The 25792-nt window shown below is 42.6% G+C and overlaps 1 protein-coding gene and 1 long non-coding RNA gene across 2 annotated transcripts; one reads left to right on the forward strand and one right to left on the reverse strand.

The window, feature by feature from the left end:
- Positions 1–346: 346 nt before the first annotated feature.
- Positions 347–4656, reverse strand: SLITRK2 (SLIT and NTRK like family member 2). The gene is made up of 2 exons (XM_048959914.1): positions 4377–4656; positions 347–4006 (listed from the first exon to the last, which is right to left on the reverse strand). Exon 2 carries the CDS (start codon positions 3961–3963, stop codon positions 1390–1392), a length of 2574 nt encoding a protein of 857 aa, XP_048815871.1. The 5' UTR covers positions 3964–4006; positions 4377–4656; the 3' UTR covers positions 347–1389.
- Positions 4657–4779: 123 nt separating this feature from the next.
- LOC125699908 (uncharacterized) lies at positions 4780–24976 on the forward strand. Its single transcript, XR_007379734.1, has 3 exons — positions 4780–6334; positions 23243–23322; positions 23866–24976. It is a non-coding gene; the product is annotated as an uncharacterized LOC125699908 (long non-coding RNA).
- Positions 24977–25792: the final 816 nt, after the last annotated feature.

The following is a 25792-nucleotide window of genomic DNA, read 5'->3' on the forward strand; positions in this document are numbered from 1 at the left end:
CTAAGAAAATGAATGCCAAGTGAATGCAGTTAACTTAAAGCATTTTATAAAATTTAAGATAATGGATTTAAATGTTTCCTAAGAGATTAGAATTACTGCAGTATTACTTCTGCTTTAGAGCCAGAAAATTTGACACAATTCAGACAACCGAAAGTTAGTATGATGCACATTGCTGAGCTCTGCTACCTTAATTTGGAGGAATGGAGAGACTTAGGTTCATATTTTAGTTTTGGTGTTGATTCATTTGCCTGTATGATAACAAAATTAATGAGGCATGGGATGACCCCTGCTGGTGTCCCTGCCAAAAAAAAAAAAAAAAAAAGAAAGAAAAAAAAAGAGAGCTGTATCTTGCAGCAGGACATTTTAGTTTCAGTCAAATTACAAATATCAACTGTCATATAATATATAAAAATACCCAATTCAATGCATAAATTTTGTGAGTAATGCCTTCTTAAATAAGAAAATAATCTTAAACCTCTGAACATTACTGTGTTAGAACTGCAGTGCAATGAATTAAGGACACTAATTGTTTGGTTAAACGTCTTTTATCAGTGAGCTGTTACATTTAGCTGTCCATTGTTAAATCCTCAGCTGATTTCAGTGAGTTGCATTAAATAAACCCAGAGGGGAAAAATAAATATATATATTCTCAATAAATTACAGTTTAGTCTCTATGGCCCTAGAACTAGATTCATTTAAAGAAGTGTATCTTTTCTATAAATCAAAGCTTCTGATTTAAAGCAGCTGACATATAAGTCCATTTTACAAGGTATTTATTTTTTAATTCAAAAATACAACACATTAAAATAGGTTCAATTTATCAAAGCTAAGAGCAAAAATTAAGTAATAATGTACTTAAAGTGCAAAGGCACTTTAACACAAGACAGTGACTCCCAGTGGCTAAACATGGTAGTTGTACTGTATATTATTATTTACAAAAGAAAGTCAAGAGTCCAGGAAAAAGATCTTTGGAGATCTTCTACGTGCCACATTAAGCTTCCACCTCAAAATGAAAAATAAAACAAAACAAAACAACAACAACAAAACAAAACAGAAAAAAAAAAAACAAAAAACGAAAGACTCTCTTCCTCATTTCCTTCCAAATCAAAAAGAATTATGAAAGATCTATTACAGAAACATATATTTGCAATGACAGTTACTACAGAAAGGTCAAAAGGAGAGAGAGATAGAAATAATTTAAAGGAAATATTGCAAAAGCAACATAATGTCCCTGTTATGCAGTAAGGGTTTGATTTCTCTCTCTCACTTCCTAATTTATAAAGTGAAAATGTTTGGAATGCGAAAGATGACATCAGCACTGAGTTCAGAATCAATCAAATGTGATGTTGAGCTCATTTAACAATCTTTCTTTTTCTCCCAATGCCCCCCTCACAGCTGACTGATTGCAGTTTGTTTTTCCAGAACTTCGAGGTAGTCTGGTTCTGTTTGTAGCTTTCCTTGGAGTAAAGGATGCTCTGGTTTAGATTGTTCTGCAAAATATTTCCTGGGAGTTCCATACAAAACAGTTTTATTTATCCTGTCCTGGTTTTGGCGTCTTGATTCATATGAAGGGGCAAACTGCCTTTTGGGTAAGGTGCAAAAATTATAATGAATTAATCCTCCAGTGGGGAGTTCCTTGACCCTTTCTGCAATATTTTGATACAGCAGCTCTGGTTCCTGTTGTGAGGACTGCTTTTCCAGTAATTCAGCTGCAGTGATTGTAAATGCAAGGCTGGTGGGATCTTCCTTCTTGTGGTCAAGACTGCTATAGCTAAACTCATGGAGATTTCTGTAATAGGCAACTGGATCCCCTTCCTTTTGCATGTAGATTGGGTTTTGGCACATCTGTCCAACAGGAGGGGTAATGTAGTTATAAACATGTCCTTCGGTTTTATCGTGGGTCTCAGTGTTGTAAGACCCGTACTGCAGCTGAAATGAACTGATATCTAAGTTGTTTGCACTGCTGGGCATGCTTTGCACCCCCTTCCGGCGCTTGAGAACAAAGACAAACAGACCAGCCCCAAAACAGACTGACAAAATAAACACAACCAACAAGCCTAAAATTAAGACAGAGAGTGGAACTTCTGTGTGTATTTCCGGATAGGAGCTGGGAGAGATACCAAGGAGATGGGGCATATCTGTGTTCTGATTCATGGGCAGGAGAGATGACTCTGACAAGTTGGGGTTCTCTGGGCAGATGGCTTCTTTGCTCAGGAATTTTAAATGCTCTCCGGAGTGTTTGGTCGGAGATTCGCATATGACTTCATTGATAACAACAGGGGGATTTGACTGCTGACTGTTTTGGTCAGTGACTTGCTCAATCCAGTTCCTCAGCCCCATAATGTCACATGTGCAGTCCCAGGGGTTCTCCTGGAGGTCGATCTGAATTAGAGCTGACAGCCGGTCTAAGACTCCTCTCACAGGCAAGTGTGAGAAATGGTTGTTTCTTAGGTTGAGTCTGGTGAGGGAAGTGCCACCGAAGACATTGTCAGGCAGGGATCTGAGCAGGTTGTTGTTGAGAAATAACAGATGAAGATTACTAAGAGCATCAAAGGTATGTGGCAGGATCTCCTTAATGACATTGTACTCTAGGTAGAGATATTGCAGGCTATGCAGCCCATCAAACATAGAAGGGTACAGAATCTCAAGGTAGTTGCCATTAAGGTAAAGTCTGCGTAAACTTGTGAGGTTTGTAAAGGCACCTTCTTGTATCGCTGCAATTCTGTTGTTTCCTAGATGTAACAAATCCAGAGAGCTGTATTCTGCTAGATCGGCTCTATAAATGACTTGCAGATAGTTACTGGTAAGGTAAAGTTTCTTTGGAGTGCTTGGCTTAGGGTGGAGTTCAGAGATATTATTAATCTTTTTCTCTTGACAGTTCACATTTAATCCATTGTCTGAGCTCTGCGAAGTACAGATGCAGCCATCTGGGCAGGTGATGGGCACAGGAGACTTTGTCTGGTAAACCATGATAGGTCCAAATATTTGTCTATCTTTTGACACAGTGACACGGGGTGTGGGGCGATTCCTGGCTTTGGGGGGGCGGCTGGCTTTTGGGGCTCTGGTGGGACTGATGGCAGAGTTGGCTGTGGGCAATAACTTTGAGACATGTGGGTCTGAGATGACAGGGTGCTTTTCCCTCTGGTTTGAATCACTGGAGCTTTTCCTAGGGCAGAGATCTTGCCTCGTGAGCTGAGTCACATCTTTCCCATGTAGCCTGAAAGGGGTTTCACAGACTATCTCACCCACAAACACGGTGATTGTGTCCAGCCAGGCCTTAAGTGGCAGCAAGTCGCAAGTGCAGTTCCAGGGGTTCTCTTCCAGTTGGATTTCCATGATGCCTCCAATGTGCTCCAGCACACCAGCAAAAGGCATCATCTTCAGCCGGTTCCCCCGCAGGTCCAGGTGGGTAAGGAGCACAAAGCGGAAGACATTGCTGGGCAGGGACAGCAGGAGGTTGTCATTGAGAATCAACACTTTGAGCTTGTTCAGCTTGTTGAAGGCCCCTGCCTCAATGGCACTGATGTAGTTGTAATCAGCTTGCAGGTACTCCAGGCTCTCCAACCCCAGGAACGTATCCTCCTTCAGCACTTCCAGCTTGTTGTTATTGAGGTGCAACCTCTTGAGGGTGCGGAGGCCACTGAAGGCCCCGGTGTGGATCTCCTGCATGTCGTTATTGCCTAAGTGGAGGGTTACAGCGTTGGAGTAGTTGACAAACTCATTGGGGAACAGGCGGGTCAGCGCGTTCCCATTGAGGAAAAGCTGGTAGATCTTGGATGGTGGTGGCAGGAGGAGGCTGATGGTTGTAAATCCTTTGTTTTCACAATTAATGTTTAGTACGTTCTCCTTCTCCTCGCAAGGGCAGCGGCTCTTGCTGCAAATGTCTTTGGCAGGTTTGCGACTTTCTATCTGTGAGATCCCAGCCACTGTTAACAAACTGAGCAACCAAACACCCTTCAGCATCTTTATGCGCCGTTGATCCCTGCTTTAGTACCTACAGTCAAACCTTTTGAGGAAGGTAAAGAGAAAGAAGAAACGCCCAATGAAAACGGCCAGGAGCAAAGCTGCAAGGGGAGGGCAAAGCAGGTTTTAAGGGGGCAGCAAGGCAACGATTAGCAAAACTCCTCCCTCAGCCCACTTTTTGCCCGCGGAGACGTTCTGGGAAAGCCGGGATCCCAGCGCTGCCCGCAATTCCATTCCCTAGTCGTTATTTTAAACGGTGAAGGAGAGTGGGGGGGTGGGCGCATAGGTGGGAGGAGGAGAATAAGCCATCGACAGCGCTCCCTGCCCCCATCCCGGCAGCTACAGGGTTTCCCCGGACCGATCCCTTCCGAGCCTCCCTACACTCCGGAGTCGCTCCGTTCCCCAGCTCCTACCTGCTTTCGGCGTGCCCGAGCAGACAGCAGGGGCAGGGGCCGCCGCTGAGCGCCGCCGCCGCGCCCCGGGAGCCAGGCACCCGGCGGGAAGAGGCATCGCCCGCCGCCCACCTCAGGAAGAGCCCGGCGGGGCGAGGCAGTGCCCGCGCAGTGCTGTCCCGGCCTCGGCGGGGCGGGAAGTTCTGCCGGGCAGCGGGCGAGGAGCGGCGGCTGCGCCGCTGCGAGAGCGCGGACAGCTCTACGCAGAGCGCGACGCGGCGCGGATCGTTTGCTGGCTGCCCCGCACGGAGCGGCGCTGACGTCACGTCGGGGGCGTGGGGGACACGTTTCTCCCAGCCCCCCCTTCCCGACCTCCCCCCCCCCCCCCCCCCCCCCCCCCCCCCCCCCCGGCATTCCCCCGGCCGCTCTCGCAGGCAGCTCCGCTTCCGGCTCGGTAGCTCGCCGCGGGAGCTCTCCGGCAATCTGAAGCGCTCGGAGCACGGCGGTGAGCGGAGGTACCTGCGACCGGAGTTTTGGCCCCGCGTCTCTAAAGCTGTGCTTTTAGAATAGCATGTCAGCCAGCTTCCTCGGCACCTGCCAGCTGGCGAGCCGCACACACGCGCACACAGTCCGGCTCTCGGAGCAGGGGTGCTGCAAAATCTGGATCTGGCAGCAGTTCTCCCCTCGCCGCGCAGCTCCCTTCCCCGAGCGCTCCTCGCCGCGGGGACACTCGCTGTCAGCCATGGGGATTCAGCACCTTCCGCCGACTCGGCTGGCTCCGCTCTCTGGAAAGCTCGCCCGAGTGCTGAGCAGCGAGACCACATCCAGCGTGACTATTCCCGCTGCCTGGAGCCGTCTCGCTGCCAAATCGCGGTGTAATGGGATAGTATTTGGCTGCATTTTAAAAGAACAAGATACTGGATGTGGGTTATTGTGACTTCGCTTATGCACCGTGCTCAAGGCACAAATGCATGTTTGATAGGAGAGATTGTTCTCCCTCAAGAACATAAAATTTTGGGTTCATACTGGGAGAAAAAAAAGAAAGAAAATGCACGATAAATTTTTAAAGTGCTAATACAGCAGTTTGCATTATTAAAGGATTTTTTTTTATAGGGAGTTAGAAGAATTTAGTCTCTAGATTATACAGGTTTGCTGCCAAAGACTGCTGGACTTGGCATGATTGGTGCTGTCATTTTGTATTAGTTTTTAACCGTTAAGTATCAGAGCCCACACTTTAGAGGTATCAAAAATGCATTGCCTGTTCTTACCTGAAATTAGGAACAGCAGCAGCACCCTGCAACAGCCAGCTCATATGCCTTTGCAGAGCTGCTGAGCAGGGAAGTACTGAAGTTGGGATTTAAGATCAGAGCTGCTAAAGCTTCCCTACTTAAAATGTGGAGAGGTTGTAGAAAAAAACAGGAGTATCCTGCTCTGGAGTGTGCTGTTGAGGTGGTGCTGCACCAAGCTTGACAAGACTGGGATTTTGAGATGCTGCTCCTTTCAAACCATGTTTGTCCAGCTGAGTTCAGGAGCAAAACTGGCTAAGATCAGGGAAGATCACTGTAGCAGATATAGAGTTTTATAGCACTAACACAGCAGCAGCCAGATTATTTTGCTGGAAGTTTTTTTGTTTGTTTTATGTTTAATTTCTCTTTCAGCATTAGAATACATTATCAAAAGATGAAGAAAAATTGCACCAGTTTCAGAATATTCCTCATCTTACAGGAGGGGCACGAACCTAAGGGGAGAAGGAAGAACTGGGCTCAGGTTGAATTTGTTTTATTGAAGGGAGTATGCTCAGATGTACCCTTTCCCACGTGGACATGCAGCAGAGGCACACACATGTTGCTGTAACCTGCCTTCCCTGCATTGTCCCCAGACAGTCCTCCACAGCATGGCCAGCACTCCAGGCTTGCTGCAACACACAGTGGAAGCTGAAGGCAGAAACAAGTCCTCTGCATTTCCTTCTCAACTCGCATGTACGTGGCTGTGAGGTTTGGTGCTATGCAGCTTGGTGGGCAAGGGTCATGTCCTGAAAGTGGCTCATGGGTCCACATAAGCTTGCCTGTTTTTACTAGTACATGGGAAATGCATTTGTGTTAACTGCTGAAGCTGCCTGGGAAGGGAAAGTGTACAAATGGCATGCCTCAGTAGTAATTACCAGCGTCCTGTGGGATGGAAGGAACAGAGTGTTAAGGGATTGAAACAGTAATAATACACAGAGATGATAATGATTCCATTACACTGCAAATTTATCCATATAATAACCGCTGTTGTAGGAGGAGAAATGGGGATTTAAAGAAGGAAAATAGCTACAGCTTTTTATTTAGGAATAAATCATAATTTCTCAGCATGCCCAAAGTATTTTATAACCCATTCAATTAAAAACACAGTAAAAAAGAGCAGCTTTCTTCCCCAACTGTCTTATTTGGTACGTTGGATGCAGCAGTGTTTTCAGGCTGCAGCTGCCTGGGAGCCTCCAGCGGCGGGAGACTTTGGGAAACACAGTCCTGCACCTGGTGTGAATGTATTGGGAAGGTTTTGTTTTTTTCCCAATTACTTTGCTGTATTCCCTCATCCTCCTTTTGGGGCAGAGGTATGAAGAAATCTATAAACTTTACAGATTCATAGGTTTTAAGGCTTAAAGGAACCACTGTGTCTCATGATCTTGCATTAACACTCCAAAAGCTAAGTTGGAATTAATTCCTGCTTAAACTAGATCATAATATAGGAATTATAGCAAACAAACAAAACAAAACAAATTAAGAACCCTGAAAAACCACTAAGCATGGCCAGGGCTATTTTAGCCATTTCCTATGATGAAAACCTGGTATATATTTGGTAAATTATTCCATGTGCTTTTGTCTCCCACTGCTAAAGAATGCTGCCTTCTCTGCCTCTCTGTATTTCTGGCTGCCTTCAGTTTGACATTTTTTATCCTTGCTAGCATCCCTGTGTACTTGATGAAGAACCCTTGATTATCCTGTACCGGCTTCCCAGGGGGCCACTCACAAACTGCTCAGGTACAGGTGTAAACAAAATACTTGATACCTGCCTGAACCAGCTTCAGAAGGACCGTGTAGGTCTTGTGCTGTTATATACACCAGCACAATTTTCGACTCCTGCATGGTGCTAGAGCCACCATTTCATCTGTCTGCCGGCTGGAAAAACAATGCCAGACCATGGCATGGAAGCACAAGCACCTAAAATTTGTCTCTCTTACTGCCTGCCTCATACTATTCTTCTTCTGTGAGAGTGAATATCAAGGAGCAGAATAAGCCTGGAAATGTGATGCTCTTTTTCTTTCTCCACGTTTTATCTGCAGATGGATGTTAAAGCGCTTCTCACATATCTCTATCAGTTTGTCAGTCCCTCTTTTTGTAAATGAAGAGGGAAAAATCATATGCATCCACCAAAAGTCTTATAGAATAAAGTTTCTTCATTACTATTCAGCAAGAATTCTCACTTTCTGAGGGGCTATTTCCCTGTATGCCTTTGTGAGCCTGTTTGTAGCTGGAGACATTCTCCGTGGCTATGTGCAATTTTGGAATCTTTTCTATACTATAAATGGGGTATTTTTGTGCCTCACTTAAAAGCACTGAGGAAATAGTTTCCAGAGTGAGAAGCATGCAAAATATTTGTTACTTGTAATCCAAGCTTTTAGCTCATCCAGTAACACTAGAAAGCATGCAATGGAAGAGAGAGCAAAAGAACAGTCTGGCTTTCACTACCTTCCTTTGGGTAAGGGAATGGCAACAGAAGGAGGGTGAGTATGAAGGCCAAGGATCAAGGAGATAGCAACCTTTGCCCTCAGCGGCCTGGCAGCCATCCCTGCTCACCAGTGCTGCTCAGCAACAACAAGCTGGTGCAGTGCATTTCCGAGACTGGCAGAGGAGAGGAATGCTTTTGGCAAAACCTCCATGGAAGGAGTGCAAAGGTTACCATTCAGTTCATGGGCAGAAAGGCACTGCAGTGATGGGGGCTTGTTTATACGTGGTGTCTGCTGAGTTGCACTTTGCTGACAGTCAGTAATTGTCTTTGTTGTTACCTGTAATGATATTCCTTCAATTCTGGATACATTTTTAGCCCAATTTCCCTCAGCCATTCAAGCATTTGGAGAGCCACGGGTTACTTCAGCATATTGTTTACTGACACTTCATGTCTTCAACAGCACAAATAATTTAATGAACTGTGACTTGAAATCAACATGCCTAGCAATTCTTCCTTCCTTTGCTGTTCCTGCAAGAACTCAAATCCTAGCTAAAGATACACATTACTGAGACCCATTATATAATTTCAGGGCATTTATTATTTATTTATTTACTTACTTTGCAAAGCAATTTCACCATGATCTGTTTCTGTGTGTCTGGGGTAATCCATTTTGTGTCAGCACAGCAGGAACTTACACTGGCTGTGCAAAACACAGCAGCAAAACTATCAGTTTTCCAATGTTTTGTGTTATTAATGTGGAATACCAACTTTCTTAAAAATCAGATTCATATTTAGAGAGCTATAATGTCAGTTTCAGCAGGAAATATGATGTTTAATGTATTTGTCATAAAGCACCCCAGGTAGCCTGTACACCTGAAATACTGACAGACCCACTTTCCTCTATATTTAAGACCGCGTTTTATTTTAGCTTATCCAACTATTTTTTTCATTCTTGCATAGAAAAATAAGTATCACCTTCCCTTGTACATGCATCTTTTAGCATGGGTCCCTGCAAAGAACTGTGAGACAGCTGATGTTTACGACTGCATTCACTGCTATTCAGCAAAGTAGTATGTCTGAGCCAAAGCCCTTTGGTGTCAGTGGAAGGACTCCTACTGACTTCAGTGGGCTTTGAATTAGATTCTTGAGCAAATGTTTAACTTAAAATGGTGCACTTACATCTTATTTAGTTGAGTAGGCTAAATATTTTTAGAAGTGCTTTGCGTCATCATGTCAATGTGTTCTTTTTCTCTGAGTGGGACAGTGAGATGAATTTCCCTGAAGATGGATATTCTTTGCTGACATTGCTGAGAATCAGAAGTGAAAAAAAATATCATCTGAGATCTCTATATGTAACATTCCCTGCATGTTTCTAACTGGAAATATCCCATCATGCAAACACAAGTGAACACAAATGTTTTTAGTCATTTTATGTATTACTGTGTTATTGAAATTGTCAGGTCTTTTTGCTTTACTGAATGCGTATGCTTTAGTAATGGTGCTCACTTTGCATAATTCAGTTTATGTATGAGTATTCTGAATATCCAGTCTTGCAAGTCTGATGGGTTGGTGTGAGAGGTTTCTTCCCTTTAGTTACTAGTAGTAAGGGAAACATAATGAAATGTCTCCATATAATGATTTTTACGGCAGTACAGTTAAATCCAAATCCTACTAGTGCTAATGACATATTTAACAACATGGGAGGAGTGGGAGCAATAGGTGAAATTCAGACCTGGGCAGAAGGCCAGCCTAGAGTGCATCATCATATAAGCCCCCAGTTAAGACCTCAAAACAGGACTTAAGTGGGACTCCAGTGCTTTAAACCTTGTGCTGGCTTTCTGTAAGGTAGGAGGAAGAGTTCTTCCAGATCAATTATTCATGATAAATAATTCATTCTATTGATTTACCCTATTTTTCTTGTTTCCTTGAATTTATTTAATTGAAATTACTCATGTAATTTCTATGAATAATCATGGCCTGAGGATTTTTTCTGAACAGTTCACAGTAGGCATTTCACATTCCACATTCAGAATGAGAGCCATGTCATTGAGTTGTAATTATGCACAGAGGTCATATATTTCTGTGCTTGCTCTTTGGTGAGCAGAAAAACCTGATTATTTTTTGGACACTCATGTGCTCCCAAAAGTTCTTTCCGTTAAGTTAATTCCATGCAATGTCTGCAGGCAGTTGCCAACTGAACAAAGATTGTTTGATCACTCATTGGCTTTTGTACTGATCATCTGGTTTCTAATAGACATGTAGTTATCCTTATATGCAGTATGTGCATATCTGTCTGGCTGTCAGTCAAGGTTCCATCCCTTCTCAAATAATTGGAAGCAGATTTGATGAAAGAAAGTTGGCATTAAAGATTTTTGTTTCCTGCTTCTTCTATAGAAATAACTGACTCAGAATTGCCCCAGCTAGAAGAACTGGCTTCATTCATTGTTTTTTATGAGAAAAATTCCTCGTCAGAATTTGGCTCAAAATTGAAAAGTTTTGTCTTGAATGCTCAGCTTCCTGTCAGTAGCAGGTAGGGAAACCTGTTAAGCATTTGTTTTCTTGTTTGCAGGCTTCTTCAATATTCAGTGGTAACTATTGGGATAGCTCTCAGATAGAAAAAATGTTTTCAGATCAGACATTCACTTTTATCTGCAGGACTTTTTCAAGGTCTCTTTCATTCATATGATCGGTGCAAGTACTTCACTGTGTAAGTTACATGGGTGTGAATGAGGTTGTAGGACTGACGTGGTGGCTTCTGGTGTCGTAAGTGAAACTAGCTTATGGCTCATGAGGATAAGGCTTGCTCAGTAGAATGCAGGCCAAGAAGCTGCCTTGAGTTGAAAGAAAAGAAGAAATTATGCTGAAAAGACAAGTCATTTATAAAACAAACAAACAAACAAACAAAAAGCAAAAAAAAAAAAAGGGGGGGGGGGGGAAGTTGATGTATCTACCTCTGAAAAGGAGAGTGTAGTATGTGAGAAAAATAACAAAAAACAGGGAAGCTGATGTAGCTCTTTGGAAGAGATGGCTTCTGTTCATGTTATAAAAAAGGTAACACTAAGAAAATGTGGACTTCTTTATTCACAAATAAAGGCTATTTTCTGCTATATTCAAAAATATTATCTTCTTTGATGTAGTCTTTGCCATATCACTTTAAGCAGAAACTTTGCTCTTTCTAAGCAGCAGCCATTTATCTGAAAACTACCCCATAGTATATATATAAATCCATATACACGTTTGTGTGTGTGTGTGTGGACACCAGTAAGTTACAACTAACAACTCTGAAGTATGATGTATGACTCAAAGTCATGAACAAAAATTGACCAAACAATTAGAACTTATCAGAATGGTGGTTGCATTCATATTTCCGGGAGGATCTCTTGAAATATAGAATTCCATGCATGCCTTAAAATTAATATAGCATATAAAGTAGCTTTCAGAGTTGTTATTGCTCAAAACATCATACAATAGTACACCAAATCCTGACCTAGACATCAGTATTTAACCTATCTCCCTACGTCTTCATGGTGGCAAGATTTCAGCTGTGACTTCTGTTCTGGGGAGTTTATATCCTCACACATCTGAGCTTTCTAACTTGAAATCTTGTTACTTTGGTACATTCAAGTGTTTGATTTTATATTTCAAGCTGGTAATGCTAATGCACTTGGAATTATATGGGGATAAGATTCCCAGCTTATCTTCCATTTGGCTATAAATTGTCCAGTGGATCTGTGTATCTCAAATATAAACATTGCAATGCTTTCTCTTCCAGAGTAGTCGTGGCCTTGTGAAGTCTCTCTTCCCTTAGAAGAACTTCTTGTTAAATTTTAACATTTGGGGCTTTTTTTTTTTTTACTAATACAAATAACTGTTCTTTTGACGGAAGAACATTGATGAATTATTCTTTAAGGAACTAAGAGACATGTAGATCAACTTTCCTTATGGGGGAACTTCAACTTGTCAGATGTTAACTGGGAGCACTACCCAAGCAGGTCCAGGAAATTCCTAAAACACCTTTATGGCAACTCTCTGGCACAGGTACTAATGGATATGATCAGGAAACATGCCCTCCTAGATCTGATACTTGTGAACAGAGAAAGTCACATGGATGAAATGGCGATTAGTTCTCATCATGGGAACAATGATAACAAAGTTGTCAAATTTAAAATACTTGGTGATAGGAGGAAAACTGCCACTAAAACCTCAACCCTGAACACAAGGAGAACAGATTTTAGGCTGCTCGAGGATCTAATTAGTAAGGTCCCTTAGGAAATCACTTTCATTGGAGGCATTGGAGGCATTGGAGTACATCAGTTCTGGTCACTTTTTACATATCACTTTCTGAGAGCCCAGGAAAAGACAATTCCAAAATGTTGGAAGTCAAGCAGGCAGGGCAGAAGGCCAGCCTGGCTGAACAGAGATCTTATTCTAGAGCTCAGGTGGAAATAGGAAGTGAATGGCTGCTGGAAGCAAGGTCAGGCAAAATGGGAAGACCGCAGGGATGCTGTTTGCTTTTGTAGGGTGAAAATTTGTGCAGCCAAGGCTCAGTAAGAATTGAAACTGGACAGTACTGTGGAGACAGTGAAAAGGTTTTGTTTTTGTTTTTGTTTTGTTTTGTTTTGTTTTTAAATATGTTAACACCAAAGAGAAGGCTAGAGAGAGTTCTGACTTGATGTGCATGATCATTTTACAAAGAGGGACATAGACAAAGTAAAGATGTTTAATGATTTATTTGCATCTGTCTTCACTGCTTATGATAGACTCTGGGTCTCCAGATTTGGGGATCTTGATAACAGTAAATTGAACATGAATCAACAGTGTGTCCAAGCAGCCAGGAAGGCCAGCTATACCTTGGGTGCCTGAAGCACAGCGTTGCTAGCAGGTTAAGGGAAGTAACTGTACCACTCTATGCTGCACTGATGTGATCTCACCTTGAGTACTGTGTATGGTTTTAGGCACCACAGTACAAAAAGGACTTAAAGCTATTAGAGAGCATCTAGAGGAGGGCTACAAAAATGATGAAGGGTCTAGAGGGGAATGTCTGTGGAGAATATGAAGTCCCTTGGTTTGTTTTGCAAATGAATTTAAAATGAGAAGTTTGTTCTTCAGGGCAAACTGATTGTCATGAGGCTCTGTGCAGCTGCATAGGTTTGCTGATCCAGAGCTACTGCAGGATCAAAACAACATGATTTTGTGAGATTTGAAAATAAATGAAAATCTGAATATTTATTTATCCAAAGTTTTCAATAAAGAAATTAAATGGTATGATGCCTTCCAGTGCCTGTAGGGGGCCTACAGAAAAGCTGGGGAGGGACTTCTTACAAGGGCATTTACAACAGGATGAGGGGAAATAGCTTTAAAATGGAAAAGGGTAGGTTTATACTAGGTATTAGGAAGAAATTCTTTACTTTGAGGGTGGTGAGACACTAGAACAGGTTACCTGGAGAAGTTGTAGGTGCCCCCTCCCTGGAGACATTCAAGGCCAAGCTAGACGGGGCTTTGAGCAACCTGGTATAGAGGGAGGCACCCCTGCCTATAGCAGTAGGGTTGAAACTAGATGATCTTAAGGGTCCCTTCCAACCCAAACCATTCTGTGATTCTGTGATTCTGATCAGCCCTGAGCAAAGGAAGCTGAGAGGAGGCCTCATGGCAGCTTTCAGCTTCCTCTTGAGAGGAAATGGAGGAGCAGATGCTGATTTCCTCTTACTGGTGACCAAAAATAGGACCTGAGGGAGTGGTATGAAACTGCAACAGGGGAGATCAGGTTGAATATCAAGAAAAGGTTCCTCACTGAGAGGGCAGTCAGAGACTGGAACAGCCTCCCAGGGGAAGTGATCAGGACACAGAGCTTGCTGGAGTTAAAGAAGCTTTGGGATTATGCTCTCAGCCTGATATTTGCGTGGACCTATGTGGAACCAGGAGTTGGACTCGATGATCCTTACGGGTGCCTTCCAACTCCGGATAATTTATGTTCTGTGAACATCAACAGCTAATGGATGGCTTTTTGCAAATCACATCTTACACTAAAGTATCTCTAGCAAGATCAGGCTCAAAGGCAGATAGATGTATTGCAGCCACAAATTTCTTCCCCCCAAAATGTTTTGTTGTTGTTGTTGTTATTGTTTTTACCCTCTTTGTCATTGACTTACATATTCAACATTGTTCATATTTTGGTACTTCAGGAACATCTAACAATAGTATTCATGGCCCAAGCCCTCATTGTATTACCTTTACCTTTGGTTCTGCTTTTCTGTCTCTTTTTTCTATTGAATGTGAATATATATATATAAGAAAATGGTTGTGTCATTTTTTGTTCAATACCTTAAAACCATGAAGTTTTAGAATTATGATTAGAATTAGAATTAGAATTAGAATTAGAATTAGAATTAGAATTTAGAATTCTTTGAGGCCGACCTCAAGCAGTGTCCCTCAGGGGTTGATCTTGGGACCAGTGCTCAACATCTTCATCAATAACAGATGATGGCATCGAGTGCTCCCTCAGCAAGTTTGTGGATAACACTAAGCTGAGTGGTGCAGTCGATACACTGGAAGGAAGGGAAGCATCCAGAGGGACCTGGACAGGCTGGAGAAGTGGGGCCATGGAAACCTAATGAGGTTCAATAAGGCCAAGTACAGGGTGCTGCACTTCGGTCTGGGCAATCCCAGGTATTTATACAAACTGGATTAAGATCTCCTTGAGAGCAGCCCTGCGGAGAAGGACTTGGGGGTCCTGGTGGACAAGAAGCTGGACATGAGCCAGCAGTGTGTGCTTGCAGCCCGGGAGGCCGGCTGTGTTCTGGGCTGCATTAAAAAAGGGGTGGCCAGCAGGGAGAGGGAGGTGATTGTCCCCCTCTGCTCGGCTCTTGTGAGGCCCCATCTGCAGCACTGCGTCCTAGCCTGGGACCCCCAGTACAGGAAGGACGTGGAGCTCTGGGAGCGGTTTCAGAGGGGCACTGAGATGAGCAGAGGGCTGGAACAGCTCTGCTGTGAGGAAAGGTTGAGGGAACTGGGCTTGTTTAGCTTGGAAAAGAGAAGGCTGCAGGGAGACCTCATTGTGGCCTTCCAGTACTTGAAGGGAGCGTATAAACAGGAGGGGGAACGGCTGTTTATGAGGGTGGAGAGTGTTGAACAAGGGGGAATGGTTTTAAACTGAGACAGGGGAGGTTTAGGTTGGATATTAGGAGGAAGTTTTTCATCAGAGGGTGGTGAGGCACTGGAACAGGTTGCCCAAGGAGGCTGTGGCTGCCCCATCCCTGGAGGCATTCAAGGCCAGGCTGGATGTGGCTCTGGGCAGCCTGGTCTGCTGGTTGGTGACCTGCACACAGCAGGGGGTTGGAACTTGATGAGCATTGTGGTCCTTTTCAATCCAGGCCATTCTATGATTCTATGATACTCTGAATTAGAATTGTACTGAATACTGTATGTACAATCAGAATGATAGCACTTGCCGGGTAGTTTACAACGATATGGTAACAATTTCACTATTGCTTAACTCCATATGGAGGTGTACCATGATCCTCTGCAAGATAGTTGCAATTAGATTGACAAATTGTGTATCAGACCTTTTCTAGTATCATTTAAAAGAGCTGAAATACAGTGTTGCCACTTCCTGTCTCTCTCCCCTAAAATGAGACTTAGGCTGGAAAAGCAGTCAAGACCATTCTCTTTTGAGATGGCATGATGCACTGCTTTAAATATTGGTTAAGAATGTTAACACATTATCTGAAAGATATTTTTCCCACATGTAGGCAGCCTAGGATAGAGTCTTAGTAATAAATTTAATGAGTTTACAGGGAAGATACAGTATACTTATGTGAGTATTATAAAGATTAGTATTGTTGCAAACAGCGTATGATAAATGGTGCAATTCTATTTCCAAAGTTTAATCGATAGAGAGCTCTTTCATATTGTCATGTACTTTGCAAATAGATGCTTCTTTGGGCTGACAACAAAACTTTTCTCACACCACATTGTGGTGTGCTTATATTTAGGGTTTAATTAATCCGCTTTAGTGATTATCAAAAATTTTGCTATTCCAAAAAATAAGTAGGAGCTATAAAACAATTATGCTTTGGGTGACATCCTGCTGCTCGCCTAGGTCATCTGGCTTTATAAAGTTTAAAAGGTCATAAAGTCCGCACTATGACAAGCACAAGAGCATGGGCTATGTGCAAGGTCATTCCCATCTATTATAAACCATGACTGCTATTGCATACGAAACTGAGGAATGCTTTGAGGACTTATGATGGACTTCTGGGAGTGAATTTTGCTTTCAAATAGTAGTGGTCTGAAATGACCTTCACAACCACTGTAAGAAGGTGACAGCATTGCAGTGCAGCCTCCACAGTAATTTTGGTAGTGAGGGAAGCTGCTTCTGCATGGGCACAAATGTCTACCTAGTCTGAAATGCCTGGGATGGTTCCTTCAGTGGGGCCCAGTATCAGAGCTGGTGCTCTTCAGGGAGGCTGGGAGGGACAGAGCATCTCTCACCCTTCTTTGATGGCATTTCAAACCAGCTCAGAAGATTCTGGGAAGATGCCCTGCTCATTTGGATGAGTTTGACTCTTGTTGAGGTGACTCCAATTGCTTGTTCTTGAAATATGAACTTCAGAGGAGCATTTCAAAAACATTTAAAGCCTGGACATGGCCATGAAGAGCTGTGGTGCCACCCCAGGTTGTCCTCCATCTTGCAGCAGCCTGCATAAATTCGTGCTGGCTCCACAAAACTGGTCCCAGGAAGCCTGGTTGGTACAATGGCTGTTAGCGATTTATTGGATGTGGCAGTGTGAGGACACACAGTGTGAACTTACAGATAACCTTTGGTAGTGAACTCTCTCTCACTCTTTCTGATAAAATATCATAATTGGAAACAAGGAGGCTGGAGGATTTCAGGTGGCTTGACCTGAATCTAATGGACTGCCACTGGCACTCATGCTCAGCCTCCAGAGATATCAGTGGGAGATCTGTGCCTGGCACCACTACAGCGTATGACCTGGCATCAGTCTGGATCCTGATCTCAGCACAGAAATTCCTTCAGAGGCATGCGGGGTTATGCCAGGCTGACATCTGTGTAAGATCAGGGTTTCTGTGTGCTCTGAATATTAGATGAGTTGTTATAGTCACGCACAAAGAAACAGCTCCTTGAAATTTTTCTTTTGTTAATACTTTCTGTTTCCAACAAGAAGATACTGTTCCAGCAACCAGATATTGCAGCTTCAGCAGTAGTTCCATTTATTTTTGTAAACACAAAAGATTCAAGAGAATAACCCAGAGAGAGCAAAGAGATTTTATTACTATGTGATAGTAGGACATATGTAAGGGAAGAGGCATACGTAAATATGTTCATATATGTGTGAGCATGTGTTGTTTTCCTTGGTTGTCTCTAGCAAGTATGAATTTCTGTGATGCCTTTGTAAATATACCACAATGATCAATTATTTTGGATTCTTTGTGCTATATCTGCTTAGCTGAATAGCAGCTGACACTTTAATTGGGATGACTGAGCTGAGTGGATTTGCTTTTAGAATTGGGCACTTTTCATTGTGAAGAGAGTACCACAGAATGACTCTTCTGTCTTTATCCTCATTTAGAACTACATTAAATCAGATCTGTGGTTTGTGGCAAGGGACATTCTCCATTGCATTTAAATGCATGGGAAAGGCTGGAGACTCACCATTTTTAAGGTCAGTTATATGCTGAAAAGGAGACTTAACTGCAGTTGTTTTCCCTGTCTTTTCTCCCTGTTTTTCAGAGCCTTTATAATTATCTTCATCTCAGCTGGCATATTCATGTATGCTTTTCCCTTTATGGGAAAAATACCATGTGCTTTTAAGTTTATTAAAAACCATTTTGATAGAGAGATTCTTCTAATTGTGATTTAAAACTAAAATGAACACAGTGCTGGGACATTGTGTTAATGTTTACGCATCAGATCTTTCTATATATTAATATGAGAAAGGCAGTTCATCTTTATTCATATTTAACTGAGTACATATTATTCATTTCTTGGGCACTAAAAAAGAATTTGATTTTCAGTTGTTTCTGTTGTGTTTGAGAAGTAAAGCAATAAATAGTTTAGGGACATGTCAATAGAAGATGTCTATGTTGAGGGAGGCGATTTTAACAACTAAGCTTTTTAGCTCCTGATAAATACCTGTTGTGGGCTTTCCTATAGATTCAGAACTGTAAATAACATACTTCCCTTCCCTTCCCTTTTTTTTTTTTTTTTTTTTGTGTGTGTGTGTGTGTGTGTGTGTGTGTGTGTGTGTGTGTGTGAGTGAGTGGATAATAGTAGAGGTATTTTCCATGCCCACTCTTCTCACATCAGTATACATGAAGAAGAGAACATAATGTGGAAGGAAGAAATTATATTGCTCTTTTATATTGTTTATTTGAATTTATTTTGCAGATGCAGTTACATTTCAGGTCCTTCTCCTGCATGTCCTTCTCCCATTCTCTATGCTATGTTCACTTTGAGCTCTTGCCTCCTTATAAAGAGTTCTGTCAAGGCAATCCCAGATAACAATTAGAGACTAGAAAAAAAACTAATTGAGAGCAACCCTTCAGAGAAGGACATGGAGATCTAGGTGGACAAACAGCTGGACCTCAGCCAGTGGTGTGTGCTTGCAGACTGAAAGACCAAAAATATCCTGGTCTGCCTGAACAGAGGGGTGGCAGCAGATTGTCCCCTTCTCCTCTGCCCTCATGAGGCTCCATTTGGAGTACTGTGTCCAAGCCAGGACACAGTACAGGAAGGATACGGAGCTGTTGGAGTGGTCTTGAGGAGGGCCACTAAGATGATCAATGGTTTGGAGCACCACTCCTATGAAGGCTGAGGGAGTTGAGCTTGCTTTGTCTAGGGAAGAGAAGGCTCTGGGGAGACCTCACTGTGACCTTCCAGTACTTGAAGGAAGCTTACAAGCAGAAGGGGAATTGACTTTTTACATGGTCTAATAGTAATAGTACAAGGGGAAATGGTTTTAAACAGAAAAAGCAAAGGTTTAGGTTAGAAGTTAAGAAGAATTTCTCTACTCAGAGGATGGTGAGGTGCTGGAACAAGTTGCCCAGAGAGGTTGTGGATGCTCCATTCCTGGAGGCATTCAAGGCCAGGTTGGACAGGGCTTTGGCAACTCTGCCCATGCGTGGAGGGTTGGAACTCAATGATATTTATGGTCCCATCCAACTTAAGCCGTTCTATCATTCTGTTAATCTTTTCTCTAAACTCTTATCAATAATTCAGGCATGCAGTGGATGAAGAAGATTGACTGTAATTTCAACAAGCATATAGTTCTTATTCTACTGAAATTCCTTGCTCTTTGTTAGATTGAGGGACTTTTCTGTGACTTCTTTACTGCTGCTATTCAACACACTTCAGCCTTGAAAAAGCAGAATTATGATGTTTTGAATGGATTGCAAGGTTTTCTTGATCCTCTATTTTTTTCTATTTCTATGATCTCATTTCAGTTCTAGGTTTAGATCTGTCATTCTGAATGTAAAATGCCTGACAAAAGCATGACTGAATAGAGACTGACAAAATATACTTCTGATCAATCATATTACAAAAAAATTTAGCCAAACTGGAAGAGGCACAGAGGATGGACTGCAAAAGAAAAGAAAAAGGGAACAACTCCTTTGTAGGAGCATGTTTTGGAAGTCCCTGCGCTGACAGAAATAATTGAAGGGTGAAACTGGAAGCCACACCAGTTCAAAACAGTGCTGAAACTAATTGTCCTAGTATGATGCAGAGGTGAACTGGTATCTCTGTGATGTTTATGAGTTGTGCAGAAGGTCAGCCACATTTCTCTATCCTTTGTACATATTGGGCTGTTGAAAACCAGGGAATACCTAAGCTGTTCTTGGCCCTGGTAGCAGTGTAACCCAGTCTTCTGCCATAAGCCTCATGTACTTCTGTGCTAGGGACTCTGCAAATCATGATATGGTCATCCTCAACTGGGCAAAGGCAAGTGAACAAGAGCTTATATGGCAACATAGGTTTTTGTGGTGCTACATTTGCATGATCACCCTTAGGTTTCAGAGCTAATGGTTGACTTGAGATTATGAACGAATGACATTCAGTGAGTCGGGCTTAGCTTCAGAAATTGTCTTGACCACTGCTATAGCCAGGAGTTTTGCACTTCCATTCCAGCCTATGTATTGAAAGCACAGATTCAGTGTGCCAAAGTGATCAGCTTTGCTTTGGATCTTTAACAGAGGCAGATGCTAAGTAGCTACACAGAGTTTGCAGACAGCATCAATGTGTGGTTCTGCTACAGCATTTCACTCACACTTAAGCATTTCACACCAGACATCATCTAAGATTTCTTTCTATAGATAATTTCAACAGTATTTCATTTGACATATCTTCAGCATCCAGCAACACGTTGAAAGTTTATGCATTTCAGCCAACTCATACAGTACTCTCAAGGTTTGGAAATCTTGCTTGCATAGCTTTGATAGCCATGCCAAAGCAAATGGACATCACATCACCTGACACAAACTGGTGCAAAAAGATTACCTGGGGGTACAAAGCAGTGAGGTAGAGACATTCACTTCTAAATAGTGGCTTTCAACAGAAGCTGAGTTATGGTTTCTTTCCATGGCTTTGAAACTCAGCAAAACAGACTGCCAGTCTGATTTGACATTTAATATGATACTACTAGTGGTATCACCACAGTGCCTAGGAACCTTGAATATAGTTTGCTCCAGGCATAGGAAAACACAGAAGATGGTTATTGCCTTAACAGTAACTACAAAGTGAAATAGAGATTATTATCAATATTAAAACAGCCTTCAAAGAGGGGAAGGAAGGAAGGGAGGGGGAGGGGAGGAGAATAAAAGAAAAAAGAAAGCAAAAACATTCTGCTTTGAAATATATACTTGTTTTTGCAGATGTTGGAAAACAAGGTGTTTGGATTCCATGCAAGAAACTGCATGATAATGAGTCACTTGTACAAAAAGAAAGTCAAGATGCTTTGTGTAATTGCTCAGTATCAGAGGAAAGCGATTTTAACAGCTTAGCAAGTTACAGATGTAAACCTTTCCTTTTCTGGTATCTCCCAAATGTAGTATGTTAGTGCTGCTAACAGGCAAAATGCCGTCCGAGTAGATGAGCTGAGGTAGGCAGCCAAAATACCATGGTTCATCAGATGTTTTTGTTGAGGTCAGGACTCATGAAAGGCAAAGAAACAGAGGTACCATGACCTGAACTTCTGGGGCTGCCACATGCTAATTGGATAGACTGTCTGCTTTAGTGCTAACTGGAGTTAATGAACAAGATAAAAATTAGCTCCATGAAGATAAATTTGTAGTGTGAGAGAATTCATCATGAAATTAAGAGTCACTGAAAAACAGAATAAGCAGAGCATTAATGGTATGGAGCTGTGTGTAAATGTGTAGAGAGAAAAGATCCTGAAAAACACACTGAATCTGAACAGTTTGCCATCCAGTTAAAAGAATATTAAAGAATATAATTTCTGTTTCTGCTCAGTAAGGAGCAGAGGAAGCAAGACTCCTGCAACTAACCTACAGCCTAGCTAGCTATTCCTTCAGGCAGCACCTCAAGTTCTGTATTCACATTTAGACCCTCACTGGGATGAATCAGTCTGGAGCAGAAGAGGCTCAGGGGAGACCTCACTGCTCTCTACAGCTACCTGAAAGGAGGCTGTAGCAAGGTTGAATTTGGTCTCTTTTCTCAGGTAACAACAATAGGACAGGAGCTAATGGCCTTAAGTTATGCCAGGGCAGGTTCAGGTTAGATACTAGGAAAAATTTCTTCTCAGAAAGAGTGATGAGGTATTGGAAGTGGTAGAGTCACAGTCTCTGGAAGAGTTCAAGAAATGTGGAGATGTGGTCCTGAGGGACATAATTTAGTGGTTATGGCGGTGATGTGCTGATGATTGGCTAGATGATCTTAATGATTTTTCTAATCTTAGTGACTCTATGATATGTTAAAATTCCTCCCTCAGTTTCTCCAGAAATGTTCCCACACTCCTAAACATACTATAGGATTTCCTAGTTGCTGCTTTGAAATCTTTTCAGAGATCTGGAGGGAATTAGCATATCACCATGAAAATGTCTTACAGCTAATGTCTACAGGCCATCTTGAAGGCCTCTCTTAGTCAATAAGGCTAGGAACTTATGAATCTTGTGAACGGCTAAAATACTTACGTCTCAATAATTGTCTTCCTGCAGTCATTTTTTTTCTAGTCCCTTTCTTTCTACTCAGTACTATTTAAGGCAGTTGCATGCACACATACCTCCTACAGACACGACTTCCCTTCTGCTCATAGGAAAAGAAATGATTTCCTGAAATTTGCAGCCTGTATGATCTGTTTCCATGTGTTACACTTTTACAACACCGAATTGATCAGCAAGATAAGGCCAGAGAGGCCAGAAACTGCTGCTTTCAGCTGCAAGATACTCCGGCATGATCTAAGATGACATAGAAGCCCTCTGGGAATTTCTGAGGTCTATGTTACACAGGAAGTGCACACCATCCTTTGAAAGGCAGCAGCTTGCTTACACAGAAGATGAGAGCTGAAAGCTGGATAAGACTAAATGAGATCTACCAGGAGCATTTCATACTGCTCTTGTGTTCTGCTACTTCATTAACATGCTAGGTGCAGCTTAGTACCCTGGTCCTTGGTAGCCTGCAAGCATCAGACTTCTTTCAGCTGTCTGCCTCATCTATTTCTCCCTGACCAGGCATTCCATGGCAGACAACCACCACAGTGCAACTCATCTTGGGCTGCCCTCTAATGCTGACCTGTAAGATATCAGCTGGCTCACTGTATGATGGCTCCATGCACCCCAAATGCTTACTTATATATCAAGGGCAGCTCCTCGTCCCAGCCTGTCCTTCCGGAAAGCTAGATTCATCCTGGCAGCCCTCCCAAAGCTGAATTTTCTGCCTCTCAGAATTAGTGTACCACATTGCTGTGATGGCAATTGTGGCCCTGCTCAGTACCTCTAATTCTTCTTGTCTGTTCCCATGATGCACATAATTGTACAGGCACTTATTGTAACCCTTTACAAACCAGTACAATCACGCAGTAAGGTGCTGCATCCTGCCCAGTGTCTGTTGTTGCAGCCCTACCAACTCCTACCAGCTGTATTTATTTTCTATTTTTTTTCTTACTGTGCAGAAAAATTTTTCATAATTTCCCTTTTATCTTCAGGTGAGACAGGCTGTCCTGCAATATGCTATGGAGCTGACATCCTTTCTTTCTCACATCCCCACTAAATGCTGGGCAAACAGGTAGGAAAAAATGTGAAAAGGGAGAAAGCTGTGCTCTTCTGTTTCCTTTCTTCAGTTTTTTTTTTGTTTTTTTTTTTTTCTATTACAAATGTGAGTAAAACCCTCCAGGTCTCAACTAGCTAAATCAAGAAAGCTGAAGGTAACCTGTGTAAATGGCAGGGAGAAGATTTTGCTCAGGATGGGCTCAAATGATACGTATCAGCTCTTCTCTCTCTTCTCATAAAGCAGACAAGTCTTGCATGCCTTCCACACCATTGTTTGGGCCAAGAACACAATGTTTAATAGCCAATTATTTCATACCCTAAGGAAGTTTTGGGAAAGAAGCTCCTGGAAAGAATTAACTTATTGCAGGAAATGAAACTATCCCATATATAGTCCCATATATATATCCCATATATTATAGTGTCCTATCCCATTACAAAGCTTAATTTATTGCTGTAAAAAAAAAACATTTTCAGATGAAGCACAGAAGCATAATAGTTGTCCCTGATTTTTCTTATCTTTCTTTTTTAATATATTTTTTTATTTTTTATTTTTCACCAGAACTGAGTGTTAGCCAGAGTATCAAGGCAAAATTCAAGATAGGTAATTAAATTCTGTTTACTGAATATTCTCTTTAATACAATCTGCTATTCCTGTGAGTACTTTAAAAATCATGGAATGGTTTGGGTTGGAAGGGACCTTTAAGAACATCTAGTTCCAACCCCCCTGCTATACGCAGGGACACTTCCCTCTAGACTCCTGCTCACTGCCCCATCCAGGGTGGCCTTGAATGCTTCTGGGGGGTGGAGGGGGGGGGGGTGTAACAGATTATTCTTTTGCCTCAAAATTTGCCTCAAAAATTGCCTCTTTTGCCTTCATTGTCTCAAAGCCTGCTGATGAACAAGTCCAAGCAAGTCCTGGCCAAGGGTTGAGCAATCCTTTGTCTGAACACTGATGGACAAGTCCTGGGCAAGGGCTGCAAAATACTATGCTTGAGGGACACAGATGGACAAGGCCAGGGGCAACAAGAGATAAACCGCAGATTAATGGCTGGGAAGCAGTCTTTTCTGTGGACTTATCTCGAGGGAGATGGCCATCTCAGGAGGTGCTGTGCATGGCTCTTACCCAAGGGCCCAGGAATGCCACAATGGCAGAAGATAAAAGGGGATAAAAAGGGGACCTACAACCATGATATTAGATTTTCTGGCAACAGATTTCTTATGAAACGAGGTCTTTTCAGACATGAGAAGACTCATGTCCTGCCTCTCTCCCTCCTGGACATACTCTTTTTCTGCACCTTCTTGCTGCCTAAGGCCGGCCATGCTGCTGTTGCTCTCTCCCAAAAGGTTTCTGACAACAGACTCCTCATGACCTGAGACCTGCACACGGAACAAGAACAAAGATGTCTGCCATCAGATTCCTCACTACGGAATACCCACATGCTGATGGACTCTCCTGGGCCTGCTACCTGAGTCCTGCTGCTTCCTCCCAGACTTACCCTGTGGCTTCTTCCTGCTCCTGCTTGCTGCCCAAGGCTGGCCATGCTGCTGTGCTTTGCCCTCAGAGCATCAGGACAGCATGCAAGGGGACAGCATGCAACAGGACTGCTGCTGGATCCTGGTGGTTACTATCCCCGCTTTATGTAATTCTTGTTTCTTTCTTATCTTTTCTATCGCCCTCCTTCCCTTCCCCATCTCCCTGATTAGGATTTATAATAAACTGGTCGGACCAACATTTGAACAGTTGTTTCTTAATCTCACACCGGGTATACAGACATCAAAGAACCTCCTCTCCCTCCTATAAATTGGAGCAAGACGAGGGGGCATCCACAACCTCACTGGGCAGTGTCTTACCACCCTCACAGTAAAGAATTTCTTCCTAATATCTGGTCTACACCTTCCCTCTTTCAGTTTAAAGCCCATTCCCCTCACCTAGCACTGTATGCCCCTATAAAAAGTCCCTCCCCAGCTTTCCTGTAGGGCCCTTCAGGTACTGGAAGGCCACTTTAAGGTCTCCATGGAGCTTTCTCTTCTTCAGGGTGAGGAGCCCAAGCTCTCTCAGCCTGTCCCCATAGGGGAGTTGCTCCAGCTTTGCTATAACATATATATTTTTATGTTGTGAAGAGATTGGTTTGCTATAACTTCTTAGCCACCCAAACTTTGAAGCCTGTTGAAATTACCCTTGACATTCAAAACCAGAAAGTGCAGCTCCAGATGTAGCATCTAAAGCTATATTTCACATGCTTCATTTTGGTTGTCTGAATTCTTTTTTGGGTATGATTCACACAGACTCAACCTGCATACAAACTAGGTCAGGTTCTGCTGAGTAGCAGAAGTAAACAAAATTATTTGCATTGCAAAAGCAAGTACTATCTAAAACTATTTTTATTAACATGGACTAGGCAGTGAATAAATCCAATTTGTGCATTAAGGGACATTTTACACATGCAAAAACACAATCATGAAAAAAGAAAAACTGAAAGATAGTC

Source organism: Lagopus muta, chromosome 13, assembly GCF_023343835.1.
Source record: "Lagopus muta isolate bLagMut1 chromosome 13, bLagMut1 primary, whole genome shotgun sequence".
Lineage (NCBI taxonomy): Eukaryota > Metazoa > Chordata > Aves > Galliformes > Phasianidae > Lagopus > Lagopus muta.

Bases quoted from the DNA above. Each gene is read 5' to 3' on its own strand.
- SLITRK2 (XM_048959914.1), bottom strand. From the start codon at position 3,963: ATGCTGAAGGGTGTTTGGTTGCTCAGTTTGTTAACAGTGGCTGGGATC.